This window comes from Cyrtonyx montezumae, unplaced genomic scaffold (genome assembly GCF_038088225.1).
Source record: "Cyrtonyx montezumae isolate F1298 unplaced genomic scaffold, pur_monq_1.0 scaffold_13, whole genome shotgun sequence".
In the NCBI taxonomy this organism is placed as follows: domain Eukaryota; kingdom Metazoa; phylum Chordata; class Aves; order Galliformes; family Odontophoridae; genus Cyrtonyx; species Cyrtonyx montezumae.
In genome coordinates, this window is record NW_027071859.1 from 27,931,450 (window position 1) to 27,951,563 (window position 20,114).

The window sequence follows — 20,114 nt, forward strand, 5'->3', positions numbered from 1 at the left end:
GTACTTGCTGTATAAATAATGTTGGTTAAAAGTCAATGCAGATTTGCACAGACAATTATGTTCCAGCTTTTATCTTGCACAGAGTAAATGCTTTTAAGTAAATCTACGCATTTTGTGCCATCTATATATATTCTAATCAGCTTGTGGTCAAGTGATATGCTCACCAGCTTTGAAGGAAACCCTAACAGGAATGTCTGTTAATTTTTTCCTTTACCAAATGGGGTGTCTATTTGATATGATGTATAGTATTATCGTGAACGTGCTGAGTATGTTAGGTTTAGTTATAAACTGAAAGAAAGAAAGATGCAGTAGTAGTATTTCCTCCTATTCTTGCTATATAAACTTTTTTCTCATCTATGCAGGAGGTTGCATCAACAATTTGAAAGCTATAAAGAGCAAGTAAGAAAGATAGGGGAAGAAGCCCGCCGTTACCAGGGAGAGCACAAGGATGATGCTCCAACATGTGGAATCTGTCATAAAACAAAGTTTGCAGATGGTTGTGGCCATTTATGCTCTTATTGCCGGACCAAGTTTTGTGCTCGATGTGGAGGTCGTGTCTCTCTGCGATCGAACAATGTAAGTCTTCTGATGTGTATTCTTAAGAAAAGACCTTAACGTTTTCACGCTGCAGGTTCTTCACCTTAATTTTGACTTTTCATGCTTCTTTTTACTTAAGTTTTTTATTCATCACTTCATTATGAGGTGTATAAGAAGTAGAACAATGTATTTAATAACTTTATAGATACTCATGTTTCACAGAGTTAACAGAAAAGATATGTAGTGTATAATTCTACTGAATGGTGGCTCAAAGGAAGCTTGTTTAGGGGAGAATGAAAAAACAGCCCTTTTGCTGAGGCCATTGAGAAGTTCTTATTGAACTCATTTGAGTTCAGATTTCTTCTTTATAGAGCTTTTTGTATACATAATAGATTTATCTTATTTTATATAAGTCCATTTTTTGGTTAGGACAAAAAGCATTCTTAGTTACCACTAAGAATGCTATGCAAAGTTAATTAAAATTTATTTCAGAAATAAAACTATAGATTAATGTGGATTAGGTATCCTGCTTTCAGAAAGGTGAGGTAAATCTTCACCTGTAAGGTGCAGTAACTCCCCACAAAATGGGAGCGTTTCCCCAAATGCCCTGTTGGGGCAGATCCTTATGAAGAACTGGTCAGTCATCTGTATGTGACTGGGAGGATCTGTATTTGGAAGTCCATTGCCCAGTGACTGCTTTTGACTGATTATCCAGTGTGTCGCAGAATGTTTCACAAATACTCTTTTACTGCACTGCATGGTTTTGTTGGCTATCATGAGGTGATAACTTTCAAATATGGCTTTAAAATGCTGATCTTTTGTAGGTGAAATTTCACTTCTTCCCATCAATGCAAATTCAGTTAAAAGTGGCCATCAGTTCTGTGTCAGATAAATGCGTTCACAGCAGAATTAGTTTATGGCCTTTTCACCTTCTTTGCACTAAAACTCAACTGAAATGGGCATCTGGAATTAGATGTAAAACAAACAAATAAAAACCCCTTAGAAAAATACCGATTGCATCATTTATTTTGGAAATTCTCCATAGTCCTCATGTACCTGTGAGTACAATGCATTACATTCTTTTTGTCTGAAAAAATAATGCGTGTTGGGCAAAAATTTTCATACATTAATATTTTAAGATAAATGGATGCATTATATTGTATCACCTGCAGGTGGTATCACTAGAGCAAGTCTGTGAAAATACAGTTTACTTTGATAAGTTGTACTGTTAATTGAAGTACGTATGACACAGTTCGTATTTACTCAGAAGGAAATTGTATATACATTAATTGTTTTCTACCTACTGTTTTGAGATACAGAAATGGAAACTGAAAGTTGCCATTGGTTTGTAACTTATTTTTTGTTTGTTCATGGTTCTGTGGGTTAGGGTGGGAAAACATGTTTTGTACACATGAAGTAGTGTAACAATTTTATTTAAAGCTTTTTCTTTCTTTGTTTTATGTTTTTAGCTCTTTGTAAAGAGTTATTAGATTTGCATTTATTTGTAATCTGCTTATTAATACTTGCCTGTTTTATTCTTTTTCTCTTTTTTTTTTTTTCTGCTTCCTTGGATGCTTTCCCAAAGGAGGACAAAGTGGTTAGAATCCATGCTTTTTATCATTTATTATTATGATGTTGTTAGTTAACTGGGAAACTTTAATATTAATGTAAAAAAATAAGCAACAACAACAAAAAACAACCAAATCTTAAAATGATCAAAAGGGGAGGGGGGTAGAGCAGAAAACCTAACAACCAGGCCCCCCCCATCCCTCAGCTGAACATATCCTTCAAAGGTAGCTCAGCAAGAAACCCAAGGGTGTTGATTTATATTAGGACAAAATAAGAAATTAATTAGAAATTGAGAATTCTTGATAGTTTAAAAAATAGAGAAGATAATAAAACGTATTAACTTTTTATTTCATAATAATGTCTTTTGTTAACAATTTGACTTTTTGCATGCAAAGTCCTTTCATCAGCTTCAGGAAATTGAAAATTAAAATGTAACTTTATGTTGATTTATATAGTTTTTTGTGTTTCATTTCTGACTGCAGCAGAGAATCAGTGAATTCTTTTAAAGTTATCTTTCTGATTTTTACATTTAAAGTAATTTGCCTAATCAAAGGATAACTTATCCTTTTGAAATTGTGTATAGATATAGTGAGCAAGATGGAGTGAATCTTTTGAGACTGTGCAGCTACTATTTCATGAAAGTGTAAAGCTTTCCTGGATCTAATAGTGATGTGTACATCATTAGTGCCCATGCATTTCCCACTTCATCTCTGCATCTTGCACACAGAAAAAGGGCTGGCAGTACTTGTGTGAGCCCTGTGTGCAGGTCGGGAGGGGGTATTCCAGACTTTAACTTGGATGCTTAGTAATGGGAATTACCCTGACACTTCAACTGGAATGAGTGTAAAGTGATTACAGTCCACCACTGGTTTTGACTCGAGGGTGACGGTGCTATAATTGTGTTGTAACTGGTTGCGTGCCACAACTTAACATCACAGCACAGCTATAACCTGCAATTATGACTGCATAACACCTAGAGAGACTGAATTCTATTGTCCCTGCATAATGTAGTGGGTTTTTTGTTTGTTTGTTTGTTTGTTTGTTTTTCTTCATAAGCAGTTGTATTATGGGACCAGAATTCTTGTTTTGATGGCTATGAAATACAACTCGATAAACCTTTATTCTGCCTTTTAATGTATGATTCTCTGAAGAAAGTGCTGAAGTAATTCAGGACTTTTCTAATCTACTTCTCTAAGAATTTGATTAGCATAGTGTGAGAAGTTTCATATTATTATTGATTTATTACTGAAGCAGTGCATCATTGATTAATCCACTGGGGTGCACTAAAAGAATAGTGCACTTGCAACAAGAAACAGCAAAGCTCTTAAATGAAGAAAGTGGCTCTTCAGTAAAGTGTAACCACATAGATTTTTGGAGAGCAATTCAGATGAACTACACCTCACCTTCTTATGTGACTGAGAAGTCCTTCACGCCTCAGTCTGGAACAAAAGCTTTGCTGCATAGTTGGAGCTGTGATAGTACGCACGTGCATTTGAGGCTGTGTCTTCAGTGGGGTGACAGCTTAGGAGTCTGTTTTTGAATAATGTCATTTAGATTCCAGAAAACAGACTTCACAACACTAAAGTGCTCTGAAGAAATATGTGCTGAAGACATACTTGGCTTCTCTAGATTGTCTGAAACTCAGTTAAAGATAACTCTTGTTTACACTTGCCTTGGTTTAGATTTTGCTGTGTTGAACTCCAAGATTCACCATGCCAAGAAAATGCCAAAGTGGCATAGAAGGACATGTCCTTTTAACCTTGTGGTGAAGATGAGCCCATGTCCCTCTAACAGCTGAAGAGTCATGGTAGTCAAGAGGGAGAACATCTAATAATTAGGCCTCATTGTGTGAGGAGCTTGTTATGAAGTACAGTTGCTTAAGCCATGTCTTTTCTTCTGAAAGCTAACAGACCATGTGATATGAATTAATTCAAAACATATGACTACCTGCCTGAAATAATGTCTCTAGTAAGCACGGCAATTTGTATAATTTATACAGGGCAACACCAGAAAAAATACCATTTCTTTTTTTATTTTCAGTGGCTTGACATTCCTGACTAGGTTATGTGCAGGGACAGCCTCCTTTTTAATCTAACAAGTCTAATGATGGTAAAGACTTTTTCAACATGTTTACACGAGCCTTTTTCTTTCTAAGTGATTTTTTATGCTATAAATGATATTGATATTTAAGCATGTACTAAATTCCTACAAGTTAGGAGCTCATTGCTTAGAAAGGACAGTGAGGCATGAGCTATCGGAAAAATCAAGCATGGTCTTAGATTCCAGGTTATTTCCCCTAGTGCTGTTGTTTTAAGCCACCATTGGTAGTTCTACTGAGACCCCACCTGATGTTGTGTACTATGTGTTATGTATCTCTCATAATTCAAGGTGTGGGAGGCACATTCATATGAAGGATGGTACAACAAATGGGGAATTCATCGTATAAAGAAGACTTAGAGAGATCAGAGAAACAAAAGGCAGAGAAATTGCAGTTGATACCTAGAAATACAATTTAAAAAAAAATAAAAAGAACCTTCAATCTAAAGGACAGTGAATATATCAGACCAAGTGGATGTAACTTCTCCATAAATGCTTTTGGCTTGGAATAAGATTTTCACAATCACTGGAGGAAAGATTTGGGAAAATCATTTATTGGGAGGAAAATAAAATTGTAAGGGTTGAATTTGGTAAGTTCAAGAAAGAATTTGTTATTTGGGTGCTTTTGACTGTAGGATATATAAGTGATCTAATGCAGCTGCCATTTTTAGCTAAGATATTTTGTGTATTTCAAGGACTGTATAAAAAATGTATAGCAGAACTTAATATATTCTCTCCATCTCTCCATCTTTAAAACAGTGAAGTACATCCCAGAGCATTAATCCTTTGTGCTGGGAGTTAGTTGGTAACATAGGCTTATGGGAATTCAGTGACTCTAGTGCACTTACAGAATTACTTGGCAATAACTGGTACAACCTAGTCAATAATGAGGCACATATCTTTCAACAATTCTTATTATAATATGTTGAAATGCATTAATAAGTATGTATTTTTAACTCTTCCATGTCCCCTGAGTATGGCTAGCTCTTCATACTTCTGACCTGTGCCGCCTTCTCTCTCCATGTGATTGCAGGCAGGCAGTGTTAAATTGACACATTATCAGTGAGGGAGACTGTTATTTAGTTTAAATCAGGCTTAGATACAGCTGTGTGGTGAGAATATTCATGGTGTTAATGATGTTAGTACTAATACCAGTAGTGGCTGAGTTCAGTAAAAATATTTGGTGATTATATGGCATACTGAAGAAATACAGGTGTTTTCCTTTAGTATTCAAAAGTAGTGTTGTACTATGGCAGTCTGTTTTGCCATCTGTGCACTGAAAATTTGTGTGTGCTTTTTAAGAAAGCAGAATATTAGTAAAATGATTTTATGAGTAAGCGTTTTTGAAGGAAGTACTGTAGGGAAGAGCTCAGTGAAAACTGGGCCAGTCTGACCTTTTCTGTTTAGACAGATCACTTTCTAGGTTTTGTTAGTTCCTTACAGAGTGTCAGTGCTTTGGCTTTGGATACTTAATGTTTCTGCTCTATAAACTACTTGTCAATTTAATTGCCAAAATAGTGGTGGGTTTGTTAATGCATTTATTTTTATTTTATTTACTCTTCTCTCTGATGTGATCTATCAGTATAAGTAGGACAGTGGAGAAGCAACAAAATGCCTAGTATTTCTTTGCCAATTTTGCTCTGGCCCCTCAACATCCTGGCTCCTGCTGCTTATTCTTTTCTTTACTGCAGTTGTACCAGAGCACAGTATAGCAAAAACCACCTGATAATGTGACTCCCTTCTTTGCACTACTCCCATAAAAGCTTTTTCCTAAAACTTGCTTGTAGAAAGGTGTGTTTCCTTTGCAGACAGATGATATGTAAAGTTGTACAACTCTCTTTCTTTCTCTTTATTAGTGAGACATATTGTATGGTACAAAAGTAGCCTTAAATAAGTGAGTACAATTTCTTTAAACCAGTTGAAGTATTTTTTTGGGGGGGGGAGGTGGTGTTTTGAACTAACTGATATTTGTAGAACATCAGTATAATTAAGTGGAAGAGCAGTGCTTCAGCTTAAGCTATGTGCTTATCCCTACCAATCTACCATTGTATAGACTTCCTTCAGACAGCGATTTTTGGTCTAATTTATAGTGAAAAGGATTCAGAGCAAATGATGAAAAATAAATTTATTACTGCTTCCCTTTGTTTTTCAGAAATATTGTGCAGAGCAGTTTGCCTACTTATTCTTCTATTTATATGTAAGAATGGCTGAGAGGAAACCTGGATGTAAAATACATTATGGATAGATGCATGAGTACAAATTCAACTGGACTAAAGTGTATGTGATTGTAGAAAGCGATGGTCATTGTCAGTGCTGTGAAATACCAGAGATTTACATTTCAAATCTAGGTTACACTGAAACTGTGTACATTTTATTCTAATGTCAGTGAATTACACTCTGAAAGACAGACGACTCTGGAACGCTTCTATAATTGCATCAGGTGTTTTTACAGAGTGTTTATCATTCAGTTCCTTTGAAGTATGTTTAAAAGCTGCTTACATAATGGCTGCTAATTTAAGTCTTAACAACTTGAATGCATACGCCGTGCAATTCAGCTGTGTATTGATGGTTTTAACAGAAGTTGATAATATTGTCAGGACAAAATGTCTGGATTGTCAGGAATGTTTTTACATTTCCTTTCATGGATTGGTTATGCCAAATTATGTACTTTAAAAGGATAATTTATGTAACTTCTGACTAATACAGATGTAGCACTAGAAAAGTTGCCTCAGAAGTAGGTAAAGTTTCATGGTAGATTGGAAAGTGGTAGTGGATAAATTCAATCTCTGTGTCAGCCAGCATAATTTGTCTACAAAAAAAAAGTTTGAGATTGTGTGAAAATTTGAGATGTGATAGGGAAGAATCATTGCTTTTCAGTAATCACTGCTGCTTTCTGCAGATGAAACAAGGATAGAGGGGGAAACCCAAGCCGTTCAGTAAGCTGAGGAATACTACTTCAAGTAAAATGCAGAGCTCTTTCCTTTTGTCTCCTTTTTTGGCAACTTAAGTTCACTGTCAAACAAAATATTACTCATTTTCATTTAAATCCTTAAAATTAGCTTCTCCTTCACCAAGCTTGCTGAAGCAACCATGTTCATCTTACTGTTGCCCTATTTTTCAGTGTTTACCTAGCAAAAATGATAGTTTGCTTACTTGTATTTGGGAGGGAAAAAAAAAAAAGCAGGCTCATGCTCTGAAGAGTTCTTTATAAGTGCTTTGACTGCAACAGAGTCACTGAAGTGCTGTTCTATTTTTTCTTATAGCTTTAATGCAGTTTTAAATGAATTACTATGGTCTTTTACTTGTTGCTGTACCCGGGCTCTGCTTACCTGTTATCCAAGCCCTTAAGCAGCCTAATTTTCTACTGCTGATGGACAAGAAAAAATTTTGTTGATGCAACCTTGTTTCTTAACCTATGATTATGGGTTGCTGAGTCTTTTACTGCTGTTTTTGCTGTTACCATGCAAGATGGATCACAGAGTGATCTGTGGACACCACTGTAACGATTCTGGAAACTCCATGTAGAACAATGGAGCTTAAGTTAAAATAACAAAATCCACTCTTTTAATTCCCTGCAGTGTTGAAACCAAACATGATTTCGTTTGTTTGTTTGTTTGTTTGCCTTGTATTTTGACTACCTTTGTTTGAAGTTACCTGATTCAAGATAAAGAGTATGGGGAATTATATTGTTTAATTTTAGTTAAGAAAAAGTCAGTCGTACCTCTGATTGTAATCATTCTTCCCATTGCAAAAGCTTCTGTTAAGGAAATTAAATATTGATAAGATCCCAAAAGTCAGTAAAGCTTTACAAAACAAATTATTCCACCTTTTCTTATGTGTTGTGTACACAGTATATGCATGTGCATGTATTGTGTAGACTTCTCTATATTGTTGCATATATCATACATGAATGTATATGCAAACCCCTAGTACATATACTAATACAGGAATTACAGGGCAGAATACAGCTCTCATAAACCATCTAAATGTCTTTTGAAATCTGTGTATCATTCAAGGCAATTCAATAATCATTTTTTATATTTCCACTTATTTTTATGAAAGAAAATTCAATGCCTATGTTTTGCATAGTGTTTTCAGTCAAACAAGAGAACACTTCTTGTTTGTTTCCCAGGCTGATGCTATTTACCCAGATGTATATTATTTAATACTAGCAAAAGATTAAAAAAACCTTTAAAATATATATATTATTAAGGATTAATAAGATTAAAAAAATATTGTAGTATGAATCTCTGCTTTTGAACATTTTTCCATAGGAATTTGGAATTATTTGCCCTGGGAGTAAAATAAGATTTTGTTTCTTCTTGATTTTTTTTTTTGTGTGCCAAGAGGTCTTGTCTTTTTTATTATTACTGTGTAATAATAATTGTTCACTGTGGTCTTGCATTGCTTGATCCAAGAAATTTCAAAAGTTTTAGGGAAAGATGATATTAGGGATTTGAGATATAATTTTATTTCAGAAAATGAAACAATACAGAAATATATTTATTCACTTATCCGACAAAAGATGTATTGATTCTTTTCCCTAAGTCTCTTACATGGCTTAAGGGTGTTGTGTAAATGAGAGATGAGATTTCTTGTGTGTGCTGTTCTTTAGGTAAGAGGATGAAGGAAGTAGGAAAAATAAACAGTGAAACACAATATGAAATCATGAGAAGAGTCTATTTCTGTTTGATCTGTTCATATACATTAAAACAATGTAAACTATACTAAAAACTATAAATTTGTAATAAATTCTGATCCTTATCTATTCAATGCACTGCAGTTTTGAAAGCAATCCAATATGAACTTAGCTTTGTGTGGTCTAATCTACAAGGGAGCTGCCTGGTATGAAATGGACACAATTCTGATCATTCTTAATCTGTCAAAATCTTTATAAATGCACATAATTTCATAACAATAAGACAAAAGAATCAGACAGAAATGACGCACGATATCAGTTTGCTTTTTACATTTCATTGCATCTGTTTATTAATTGTGAGAGACTGAAAATATGTTAACAGAGTTTGATTGCCTTTTTGCTTGTGATTGTGCCATCAGGAAGATTTGCAGATACCTACAGTAATAGTGATGCATAGAATTGTGATTCTAATTTTAAATAGTGCATTTCTCCTTTAGTGAGTGATTTCCTGTAATAGGAACATTTTAAAAACAAATTGTTACTGCTGACTCATCATTAAGATTCAGTAAATTCTCAGACTTTTAAAATAAATATTTAAAGCTTATACAGTCAGTAATTCAGAGTCATGTCTCATACTGCTGTATTAGGGAATAGGGCTAGATAACTGCTGACAGGGTATCTGTATAGATGATTTTGAACATTAGAATAATGAGGTTAGTTATTTGGGAACACTGCCAGCTCACTCAGCTCTCTTTCAGGCCAGTTAACTTCAGTAGATTTCAGCAGATCTCTTCTGTTGGTGGTGGTCATCACCATTTTAGCTTAGCTGTTGAGCGTAGACTTATTTATTACCTTTTGATAACAAGACAAATCTAGTCTAGATAATATTCTTGGCTTTCTGGTATCTTAAAGCCCAAAATTACTGTTACTTTTTCATAGCCGTATGAGACTTGCAGTCATTATTATTTCTGAATTTGGTTTGCCATATTACACTTCAAGCAAACAGTGTGTCTTGTAAGATATTCTGCAAAGTATTTACCATGTTTCTGTTAAATTAATTTCTGTAATAGAATAATTCGTTGGTTGTCAGCATACAAAGGAATGGCTGGTATCAGATTTCTAAAACCCTATGCACTGTATCTAATAAACACATTATTTTCTTAGTGCTATGGAATACAGAGCTAAGGAGGTAATACAGTATAATTAAAAAAAGAAAAAAGATGTGGAGAAAGTATGTTCATAACATTTGCTTTAAAATTTGAAGTATTAAAATACATTCAAATACATAAAAGTAGTATTTAGCTGTCTCAGTTATGATGTAGGTAATCTTTTTTTGCATACTGAATCTCAGTGTGTGGAAGTATCACTTTTGACTATAAAACCAGGTGCTCTAGGGTAAAAGAGATGGCTAAACCAGAGACTGCAAACTGTGGCTGATAGAAGTAACTTGAATTGGTCCACATCTAGCTTCTCTGAAATCTACCTTGTATGTATTTTATAAATTCATTTTGTCACGTGCATTTACAACTCTGAAATTAGAGTACAGTGTGGAAGCCAGCATGTTCTAGCTGAGCAAAGATGGGGTGAACTGATGCTCTCTTTCCCACTGAATATTTGTCCAGCAATTCTTGTCACTGAAGTTACTCCATGTTGTGCAATGCTTTGAAAACAGAAGTTAAATAAAAGTGCCTTTCTTACCATTGTGAAACACTGGTAATGCACATGTTTGTGCCTTGTCAGCTTGCTACTATACTTCTCAGCCATTGCTCACATCTGAGAAAGGCTGTTGATCAAGGAGATGGATTTCTGGCAGTCAGAATCCTTTGACATTCACAGTATTGAGCAACTTACTGAATGCTTCACAAAAACGTACTCCAGATTCACATGTTAATGCATGTGGGCCATACATTCACAGTGCCATTTATTGGCAAATGAAGTGAGATTATTTTGGTTTTCTATCGTGCACAGCTTCAGCTGGGATGGAGAAAAAATTGGGCAGTTTAAGTCTGTGTGGAGACTGAGTGTATCCAGCTGGGGCTGTTTGGGAGTATAAGATGCAGGAGGCCTCAGTGTTGTTAGAAAGTGAGGAGATGCAGCCAAGCTATGGAGACAGGCAAAGACTGATTGTACAGAAAGGATTTTATAAGAATTTTGATAACTGAATACAAGTAAAATGAGCAAAATTAATTTTGGGCATTTTGTCATCCCAGAAACACAGAGATATTTTAATTAAAAAGAGATCTTGCTGCAAAGAAACATTTGACAAGATAAGATTATGACCTGTTACGCATTATGTGGAACTGGCAAATAGCAAAAAAAAAATTTTCAGGAACACAGTAATTATGAGGGCTAGATGTAATCTGTGCTCTCCTGCTCTCTCTTTCTATTTTTTATTATAAATAACCTTAATCCTCATCCAGGATTAAAATTCAGTGTATTTTTAGCAGTGGTGTGTCCTAGATAAGGATACTTTCTATTTATGATTCTTTATCTTTTATACCTTTTGGATTCTGGAGCATTTTATGATTTTACTTAACAGAATGATACTTCCATCTGTGTACCTTCAGTTAATTAGTGAGTGATAGTTTGTCATAGATATACCTGAGATACATAGGCTTATAAATGTAGTATATGAATTTGAGGATAGTAAGAATAATTACAGAGAAATTTTTTGCAAGATTATGCAGAGTTCTTGGGTCCATTTGCATTTCATTTTTTCTATGAAGATATATAGACTCTTTTCTAAAACTGCTATATAAAACATTATAAAATATATGTTGCTAGTTACCTAATGACTAGTAAGATAAGTGAAAATCTGAACAAAATGTTATCTGTATTGATTTAAGGAGGTGATAAAACCAACTAATTTTTAAATCTAGACAGAGATTTCTAATGACCAGCAAGTTACTTAGTCTGAGGTTTAATTGCTTACTGTGCAATTTCTGTATGCAAAATGAAACACATCAATTAATTTATTTGCAGCAAGTTCACAGACTACTTTGGAATTAAATGTTATTTTTATCAACAGTTAATTCTAACATCATATATGTAAATCACTCCAAAAGTAATAGCTTCTATTTATTTCCATGGAAACTACAACAGGTGCAAAGAACACAATAACACTATTTGATAGAGCAAATTCTCAGCTACAAATTCTACTTTTCAATACAGTTACCACCGTAGGCAGTATGCACAGATGAGCTGACTGAAATGCCCTTCATTTCATGGTGTGACAGCTGTGCATGGCCTTCCAGAACATGGCTTGTCTTTCACACTGCGGTCACTGCTGCTGAAATGCACCACCACATTGCTTCACTGTGCTCACGTACACTGTTTGGTCACCATAAACATTCAGCAAACACTGATGAATGTCAATGGATGCCATTTCCTCCTCATGGAGGAATTCATTTCCACGCCTTTGCTTCATATGCATTTCCATGTTAGGTACCATGTTGTCAGACTGCCCTTCTGCTGCCACCTGTCATACAGTAACAACCTGGAACAGGATATTGGTGGGATGATGGTTCATCCACTACTACTGTACCACCTCCTGCCAATATAATAAAACAGGAGGGATTACTTTTGGAGCAGTCCTCATAGAATTAATTTGCCCATAAATAACGGTCTTCCATAGAAAAATCATTGTATTCAGCTTATTGAAAGTGATTTGGAGATATTGTATTAGTAAAAAAAAAAAAAAAAAGAAATATTATGAAGAAGGACTTATTAGTCATCGTAGAGATGAGTAGATATTACTAGCACTTTTTTTTTCTTGCAAAAACATTTGATGACCTAACACATGATAATTGTGTTGTTGTGACTGAAGGAATGTATTCTTGGGATAATGTTACTGGTAGTGCAATTGGCATCTCTGCAACATGTGATATAACATTTGTGTTGTGATCTCTTATTGTGTACACGTACATGCATCAGTAAGACTCATTTTTCTCTTCTGTAGATTTTTCTTTTTTTCAGGCCAAAGGCCTCTACAAAGGCCTATATATACAACTTTATCCTTGTATATCTGTACGTTCTACATTGTAGGTTTTGCATCTTTGCTCTGTAGACTTAAGTATATGGTTTTCTATTCAGGCAGCTAGTGTTTAGTAGAGCTTGTTACTCACTTTAGAGGAGCTTCATTCTTGGTTCCTTCTGCAGACTGCTGAAGAGGAGGCTGCTGAAGGTACAGGAGAGACCAGGTTAGTACATCTGTTTTCAGATTGCATGGGAATCAGTCCCAAATAAAAACCCCTGCATTACATGTGAGGGTGTGTTTGCACTTTCTTTATACTAACTGCAGTAAATCCGGTCATTTTGCCTCAAAGACATTCCACGTGCTTTGAATGGGGCCCACTCTGCTCTGAATCTTTCTGTCGCTGTCTGATCTGTATCAGCTGGGGTTTTTGCTTGCCAGAATTGGCAACTGCTCTCATTTGGATACTGCAGAGCTTCACTCCAGCAATTCCTCAGAGTGTAGGTGAATCTGGGTAATTCTGGTGTCATGTCTGATGGCTCCGTACCCATATTTTGGAAACATTAGGGCACTGCAGGTAGAACTAAATGCCAGGTGCATAGGCAGCTGAATCCCACTAGATTACTTTTATCTTCTCACTTTCTTAGCCATTTCTTTTTGTCACTCCGAGTGGCAGGGTATCAGCTAACACATACTGCTTAATTAGTTTTTTTTTCCTTGACCATAAATACGTATAGCTACTGCTCTCTTCAGTGAATTTGCAGGATTTCATACTTTGATTTAATGCATGAAGTAACAGCTTATATTTACTGTAAAGCATGTATATTTTAGGAACAGTACTTCTGAAAAGTTTTTTTTTTTTTAATTCCCCTTTTCTCAAGGGAGATGATCCTTTAATCTTTTATACATACAGTTGGTCAACATCTCTATTAACTTGCTTTTTTAATTTTAGTCTGAACTTCTTACTGTTATCTGCAAATTTCTCAACTAGCTTATTGTAAGTTTAGAGTCACTATTGCTACATACTTTTGTATTTTGTAGTTACACTACCCTTAGCACCACACTACCAGTTTATACCTTGTTTCATAAATTAGAATGACAGAAGAGCCACTTTGTAGGTACCGAGTTGATGCAAAGTAGTTAAATGATGAACTAAAGCCAACATAAAAATACCGTCTTTCTCTTTTAGTCCCAGGAGGATCAGATTTGGAGATTTACTTGCTTTGACAGCTGCTTCCAGAAGCAATTGTTTGAGGAATGCTAAATTGTGGCAATAACTTCCTGATGTACACCTTACATTACTTGTAATCTGAATGTTCTGGCTGTTTTCTCAAAAGTCATATCCCACCCTGTACTGTTTACCCTTTCACTTGGTACAGCGTTCAATTTGTTAGGTAGCAATTTGCATCTTAGTGTTTTCGCTTAAAGCAGTTCATAGGTCAGATGGAGCTCTTTCTTTGGCTTTGTCAGAGTTATTAGTGTAGACATTACGATGTTTATGGGTTGATAGATCATCTCTTCTCTGTTCCTGGTTTTATTTTATTGTATATCAGCATATATGTAATCACTTTTTCTTAGCAGTTTTTCTTATCGAATAGCTGAAAGGTGTGTATTCATTTATTTTCATTATTTGCCTGAGGGCTCTTTGTATGGACCTTAGCTGTTGCACTGTGTAATGATTAAACAAGTGCAATGAATTTACTATTCCTTTGCTTCAAACGAGTAAAGGAAACAATGCTTATTATCAGTTTAGTGTACAGCAACTTGAAGGCTTCTGTTTTGTAAACTATTTGGGATGACTAAGTATAGCAAAAGTTTGAAATGTTTCAAAATGAAAACTTTCTTCTGCTTGCAGACCAGGTGGCATGGCATAGTCTTACCAACTACATAAAAGTTGTAACTGGATGAAGATTAAATTGGTCTGTCTATTACATCTGTTTTGGATTTAAATAATAACGTTGATTCATTTGTCTGGGATAACTCTGGTGGCTATGTTATATAATGTGAATAAATAAAAGTTCAAAGCTGGATTCCTGAGACCACGATTGGGTTGAGTCAAAACTAAGAGGAATGGTACTGTTCACTGAGACGTTATCATATACGTTGGTCAAAATGATCTTCTCAGTTCAATAAATGGTCAGGCAAAGGCCTGGATGCAGCAAAAGGCTGGTATATATGAAGGTTATTTTCAGATTTATCATGTAATCAGAAATATTCCTGCTTCTGTCAACCCTGAGGTTGTGTTTACTGTTTACTTGTGTCAAATACAGCTGAGTACTGAGCACCTGAAATATAGCTAACCATCTGTATGCAGGAAAGGTGATCCAACCTTAGATAATAGTAGATGGGCATCACCAGCTCTGGAAGCTGTTGTTATGGGAAGGCAACCATCTGTAAAGCATGGACTAAAGAAATTCTTTCTTTGGCTGCCAAAATGATTCTCTTTCCCTTATATGAATGAAGTTCAGGTGCATCAGGAGTTAACATGTAATGTAGATCTGGCCAGGTGTTAAATCTGCACAGAAACCTGGGACACACAGATTAGTTACTGAGCTGAAAAGACTGCTTAATTCTGTTGGAAGTAAAGTTATGTTTGAACTATAGATCTGAGCACAAAGTTTTCACTGATATGTAAATTTGGACTAAGGACTCATTGTCCTTATATTTGTATCATCATGCAGTATGCATCCCTATATTTCTGATGCTAAAGAGGCAGGATATAATTAACTGTTGCTTTTCCCCTCATACCCTTAAGTCATCACTACGCTATATGTCTTTTATTTGTTTAGGAAATGCAAAGCCTCATTAGATATCTGAATGTACAGGTAAGTGCAGAAGATCAGAATGATTCTATGATCATCTAACAAAGTTCTGATCTCAGTTTTTGAACCTGTTTTTGTAACATTAGCTACATCAAATAATGAAATACCATTGCTGTAATGCTCTGCACTGTTTCACATCATCTTACCTTACTGAAACTCACCTCTTTCCCTGTGTAATCTTCCAATAGTACTGCAAATTCAGGATGATAACCTTTTGAAATTGATACCAGTGGTGGTTTGAATTGGCTGTAACAGTGCGTTGTTTAGACTGATTTAAAAATGTTTTATATTCTTATGCTGGCACGAATCTCCTATTGCATTTTCCTGCCCTGTTTTCCTTAACCTTGTCTTCTTAATCTTCCATGTTCAAACTCACAGTTGTTTATCCCTTTTTCAGTCACTCTGTAGTCTTTACCACCCTGAAAATCTAGTTTTCCTTACCAAAAATATATTGCTTTTCCCAACTAAAAAAAATAAGAATCTTAGATATCAACTCAAATTTGTTGTAGAACACTGATACTCTCTCTTCCCCTTCCTCAAATCTTCCATCCCAGATATACTGAGATTCCTTTGTGCTCGAGCTTGGTAGCACAGATAGCACAGACTTAACCAACTTAGCCTCAGACTCTGCACCTGGAGCAAGAGGTGGGAGAATTAAAACAAAGGACCATGGACATCCCAGAAGGTAGGATTAACAAAGATGAAATGTGAAAACCCAAAAACCCGAAACTGTCATTCTTATGGTAGGGCCATAAAATCTCATGTTGAGCCAACTCATATGGTATCTCTGGAGAGTCAGATCGCTATTTCAAAAGTGGAGGTCAGCTTGCTGATCTTTGTAAGGCAGAATGTTGCATTAAAAAGTCCGTTTGTTTATGATAAGCTTTAGTGATAATAACAAAAGTGGGAAAGATACACTTTCTGTAATATAAGCATTTGATGCAGTTACCTACATAACATAAATATAAAGCTGAAGTGTTTTTAATTCTAAGAAGAAAGCAACAGCCTTAAATGTGAGTCTGAGATAGATTATAAATGTGTTTATTGTGTAGGACGTAAGTCTACTTTGTGCTAAGCCAAAGCCCTTTCTGGGCAGCACTAACTGGTGGAAAATACTTGCTTGTAAGTAGGTACCATATGATACCAACATCCCCCAAGTTCTATGAGATATATCTCCACCATGACGATATTTAAAAATATAGTATGGTTATTTAATATGAATTTTACTCTTTCACTAAAAATGTACTTGCTTGAAAAATGTTAAAGCATGAAGGATCAAGCTGGAAGTTGTCTGCCAAAATTTTGTTTATTTAAGCTTTCATTTCCAGGTTTGTTTGGGAAGAATTTCACATCTTTCTTTCCTTTCAGTCTTAGAAGAAGGGCAATAAGGCTGCTGGTGCAGGAGGAAGCTTACCTTGTTTTCTCTGAATTACATGCACATTAGAGGCCTAGTTTTATGTCCTGATTGTAAGGCTCTGATGATGTTACTGTAGGCTTCTTGTGAATCTGGAGATGTGGGAACTGTAAAGAAAAGTCGTCAGCCAGAGCTCCCTAGCATAGGATTTGGTGGGGAACATGGGGGAGGTTCTGGGTAAGTACAGCTGGTAGTCATCCACCTTGACTGTCTTCCAGGCAGCATGTAGATAGGCAATTCAGTGGTTACAGAAACCCTCTGTCAGCTGGAACAGCAGTGATCATTACAGTGGGATTGTCCTGCAGTATGTAAAAAATTTGCCATTTCTCCTCTCAAGCGGAATGCTTTTGGGCATTTGTTTGAACTGACAGATCTGAATGCACTGCACAAACTGCCTTATGTTCCCTAGGCAGCTAGTTACTGTCATCTGTAAAAATCTTTATCCTAATGTAATTGTCACTCTGCTTGTCTATCTAGCTCATGAGATATTCCCACTGGGAATTCTCCTGGATTGCCAGCCTTCCCCTGTTGCCTTCCATCCCTATTTTCACAGCCAGTAATGATCCTCTTGTTCCTCACAGCTATTTGATTTTTATGCTGTGTCTGTGTAGCTCTCTGTTACTCTCAGCCCTACAGTCTCCTCCTGTAGAACCCAACAGTCTCTAAATTTTGCTCATCTGTGTCCATTGTTCCTTACCTTGAATTGTCCCTGCAGACTGAGTTGCTTGGAATAGATCTCCTTGTCATCCCATAGTGGCTCATAATGGCTGTCAAGGCCAATATATTCTTCTGAGTAACTCAACAGTGGCATGGATTTCACAGGTTGGGAACCTCTAATGCAGATTTTAGACAGAGACTCTTGAATCTAGAGGGAACGATTTCAGCTGTTAAGACCTTCAACACAGAGTAAAGAAACATAACCTTTGAAATCTCTAGAGATGCATATGTATGAAGTAAATGTAAGACAAAGTGGTTCTCAGTAACTCATGCTGAAAGCTTTCAAGTACTCAGTCACTCCACCAGCATTTGATGATGGTAATCTTAAGCTCTTGGATAGCTGAGGAAAGTAGCTGTGTTTGTAGACTGTCACGTAATACTGGGAGAAAATAAGTTAGTTTATTCACTTCAATGGGCTTTGCATTGACCCTGGTACTAGTACAGTGCTTTTCCAGCTCAGTACTTATCAGATTTTATGCACTGTTTGCTTAAAGGCAGGAACCTATGTATGTTCTGAGGCAAGAGAGGCAGGCATTCTAGTAGTGAAGTACTGCAAGCAAAGTAATAGTTAATGTAATTGCAGAACCACAGTGAGACAATGTTTAAATTTCTCAGTGCTTTACTTCCTGCAGAATCACAAAATGGTTGGTCTTGGAAAGGGACTCCAGAGTTCAAGTCCAAGTTCTTTCTCAGTGCAAAGTAGATGAGGTTGCTGGGGACATGTACTGTTGGGTTTTGAATATCTCCAAGGATAGAGTTAATAATATTACATTTAAGTTTCTTTCAACTTGAGAATATAAAATGAAGATTGAGTTTATCCCCATCAAGTCATCTATGGCCTCAATCAGTTGACCCACTTTCAAGTTCCTTCCAAGAGATTTATTGACTTCAGGAATCCTACTCTGCAGCTTACCAATGTTTCCATTTTAACTTTCGATTTCTTTACATCTACGTATTTCCAAATTATTTTTTCATAAACTATATTCCGTTCTATACAAAAATTCTCTTTTGCCTCTCTGTTTCTGATACAGTTTGTATAAAACAATATTTGTATAGAAGTTTGTGTAGAAGTATAGAAGTAAAAATAATAATATTTAGTGCAGCCTCTTGCAGAAAATATGTCCATGTTCAAGCACTATTAAGGACAGTCTGGCTTTGTGCATTTGTGTATTTTTACTACAGTTAATAAAAATAATGTAAGTGAATATATGGTGTGAAAAGCTCCTGGTTAGTCCTCTGTGCCTTTTGATTGACAACTAAAATTTGATGCCAGTCCTAGCTGTAAGCTGTTTCATGCCATTTACCTTATTTTGTTGGAATTCTGTCATTCTTACTTTTTTTTGTGTGTTCCATGTATATCTGTATCTATGGAAACCATGAAGTGAGTAAGAATACTTTTGTGGCTTATGAAGACAGCCAAATGTTCTAGTAATTAGGCACAACTTTTCTTTTATTTTTTAGGAGGGTTAGGAAAAGGCAGAAAATAATTGATGAGATCATGATTTCTAGTGTATTCTAATGAATATTCTATACTGAAGCTATGATTATTGTTGGTACTTACTTCTTCTATAACCAAAGAATTCTAAAAATACCAAAGGGGACTAGATACTACAGACAAATATAGAAGGAGCGAACACTACAATATTCAAAAACTAATCAGCTTTTCTCCTCCCCAGGAGTTGTGGAGAAATCAAACCACTGTAATGTTTTTAGATTGTTGTTATATCACTTCTTTTTTTTCTGAAAAACCCTTATTGTGACCTGTGGATGAATAATGACTATTCTGCCTAACACTGACTTTTTTGAGTGTTATTCTTTGTTTCCAAAAATGAAATTCTGAAGACCAGATGAAGTCAGTTCAAACGTTTATAACTTCCTGAACCCCTTTGATATTTAGCCAGTCAGGGTGAGTCATACTTTCCTTCATTCCTCCATTCTCTTCTCCTGCTACAGTAGCCTTCTATGTCAGACTCATAAGTTTTGTACATTTTGGATTGGTTTAGTTAGAACTAAAAACAAATTCAAAGCTATTGCTACAAGGAAATTCAGATCCAAGGTTTCACAGATTTGTCCAAGCTGTGCAATCACAATTTTAACAGATTTATTTGCAGGTAAAGATGATTTCAAGCTATTGTAAATGGAATGGTGTGGATTTTTTAAACAAAAACTCTGACTTCTCCACTAGTGAACATAGTTTCTTTCTGACTTGAACTTCAAAGGCATTCTCAGACAAGTACATTGTGATACCGACTGAGTCCTGGATATGTTCTATTTTAGAGATGTTTCATATGGTAACTTTATAATTGCCTGAATTTATCACTTTGAGTACTCAGTTTACTGCAGGAT

General features: G+C 35.6%; 1 protein-coding gene across 6 annotated transcripts in view; it reads left to right on the plus strand.

The window, feature by feature from the left end:
- Nucleotides 1-20,114, plus strand: part of RIMS1 (regulating synaptic membrane exocytosis 1) — a 287,610-nt gene that overhangs the window by 107,620 nt on the left and 159,876 nt on the right. For all 6 annotated transcript variants that reach the window (XM_065730886.1, XM_065730887.1, XM_065730880.1 and 3 more), the window contains exons 2-3: nt 363-576; nt 2,123-2,134. In XM_065730886.1, the coding sequence (XP_065586958.1) occupies nt 363-576; nt 2,123-2,134 (226 nt within the window). The remainder of the gene's footprint in view (nt 1-362; nt 577-2,122; nt 2,135-20,114) is intronic.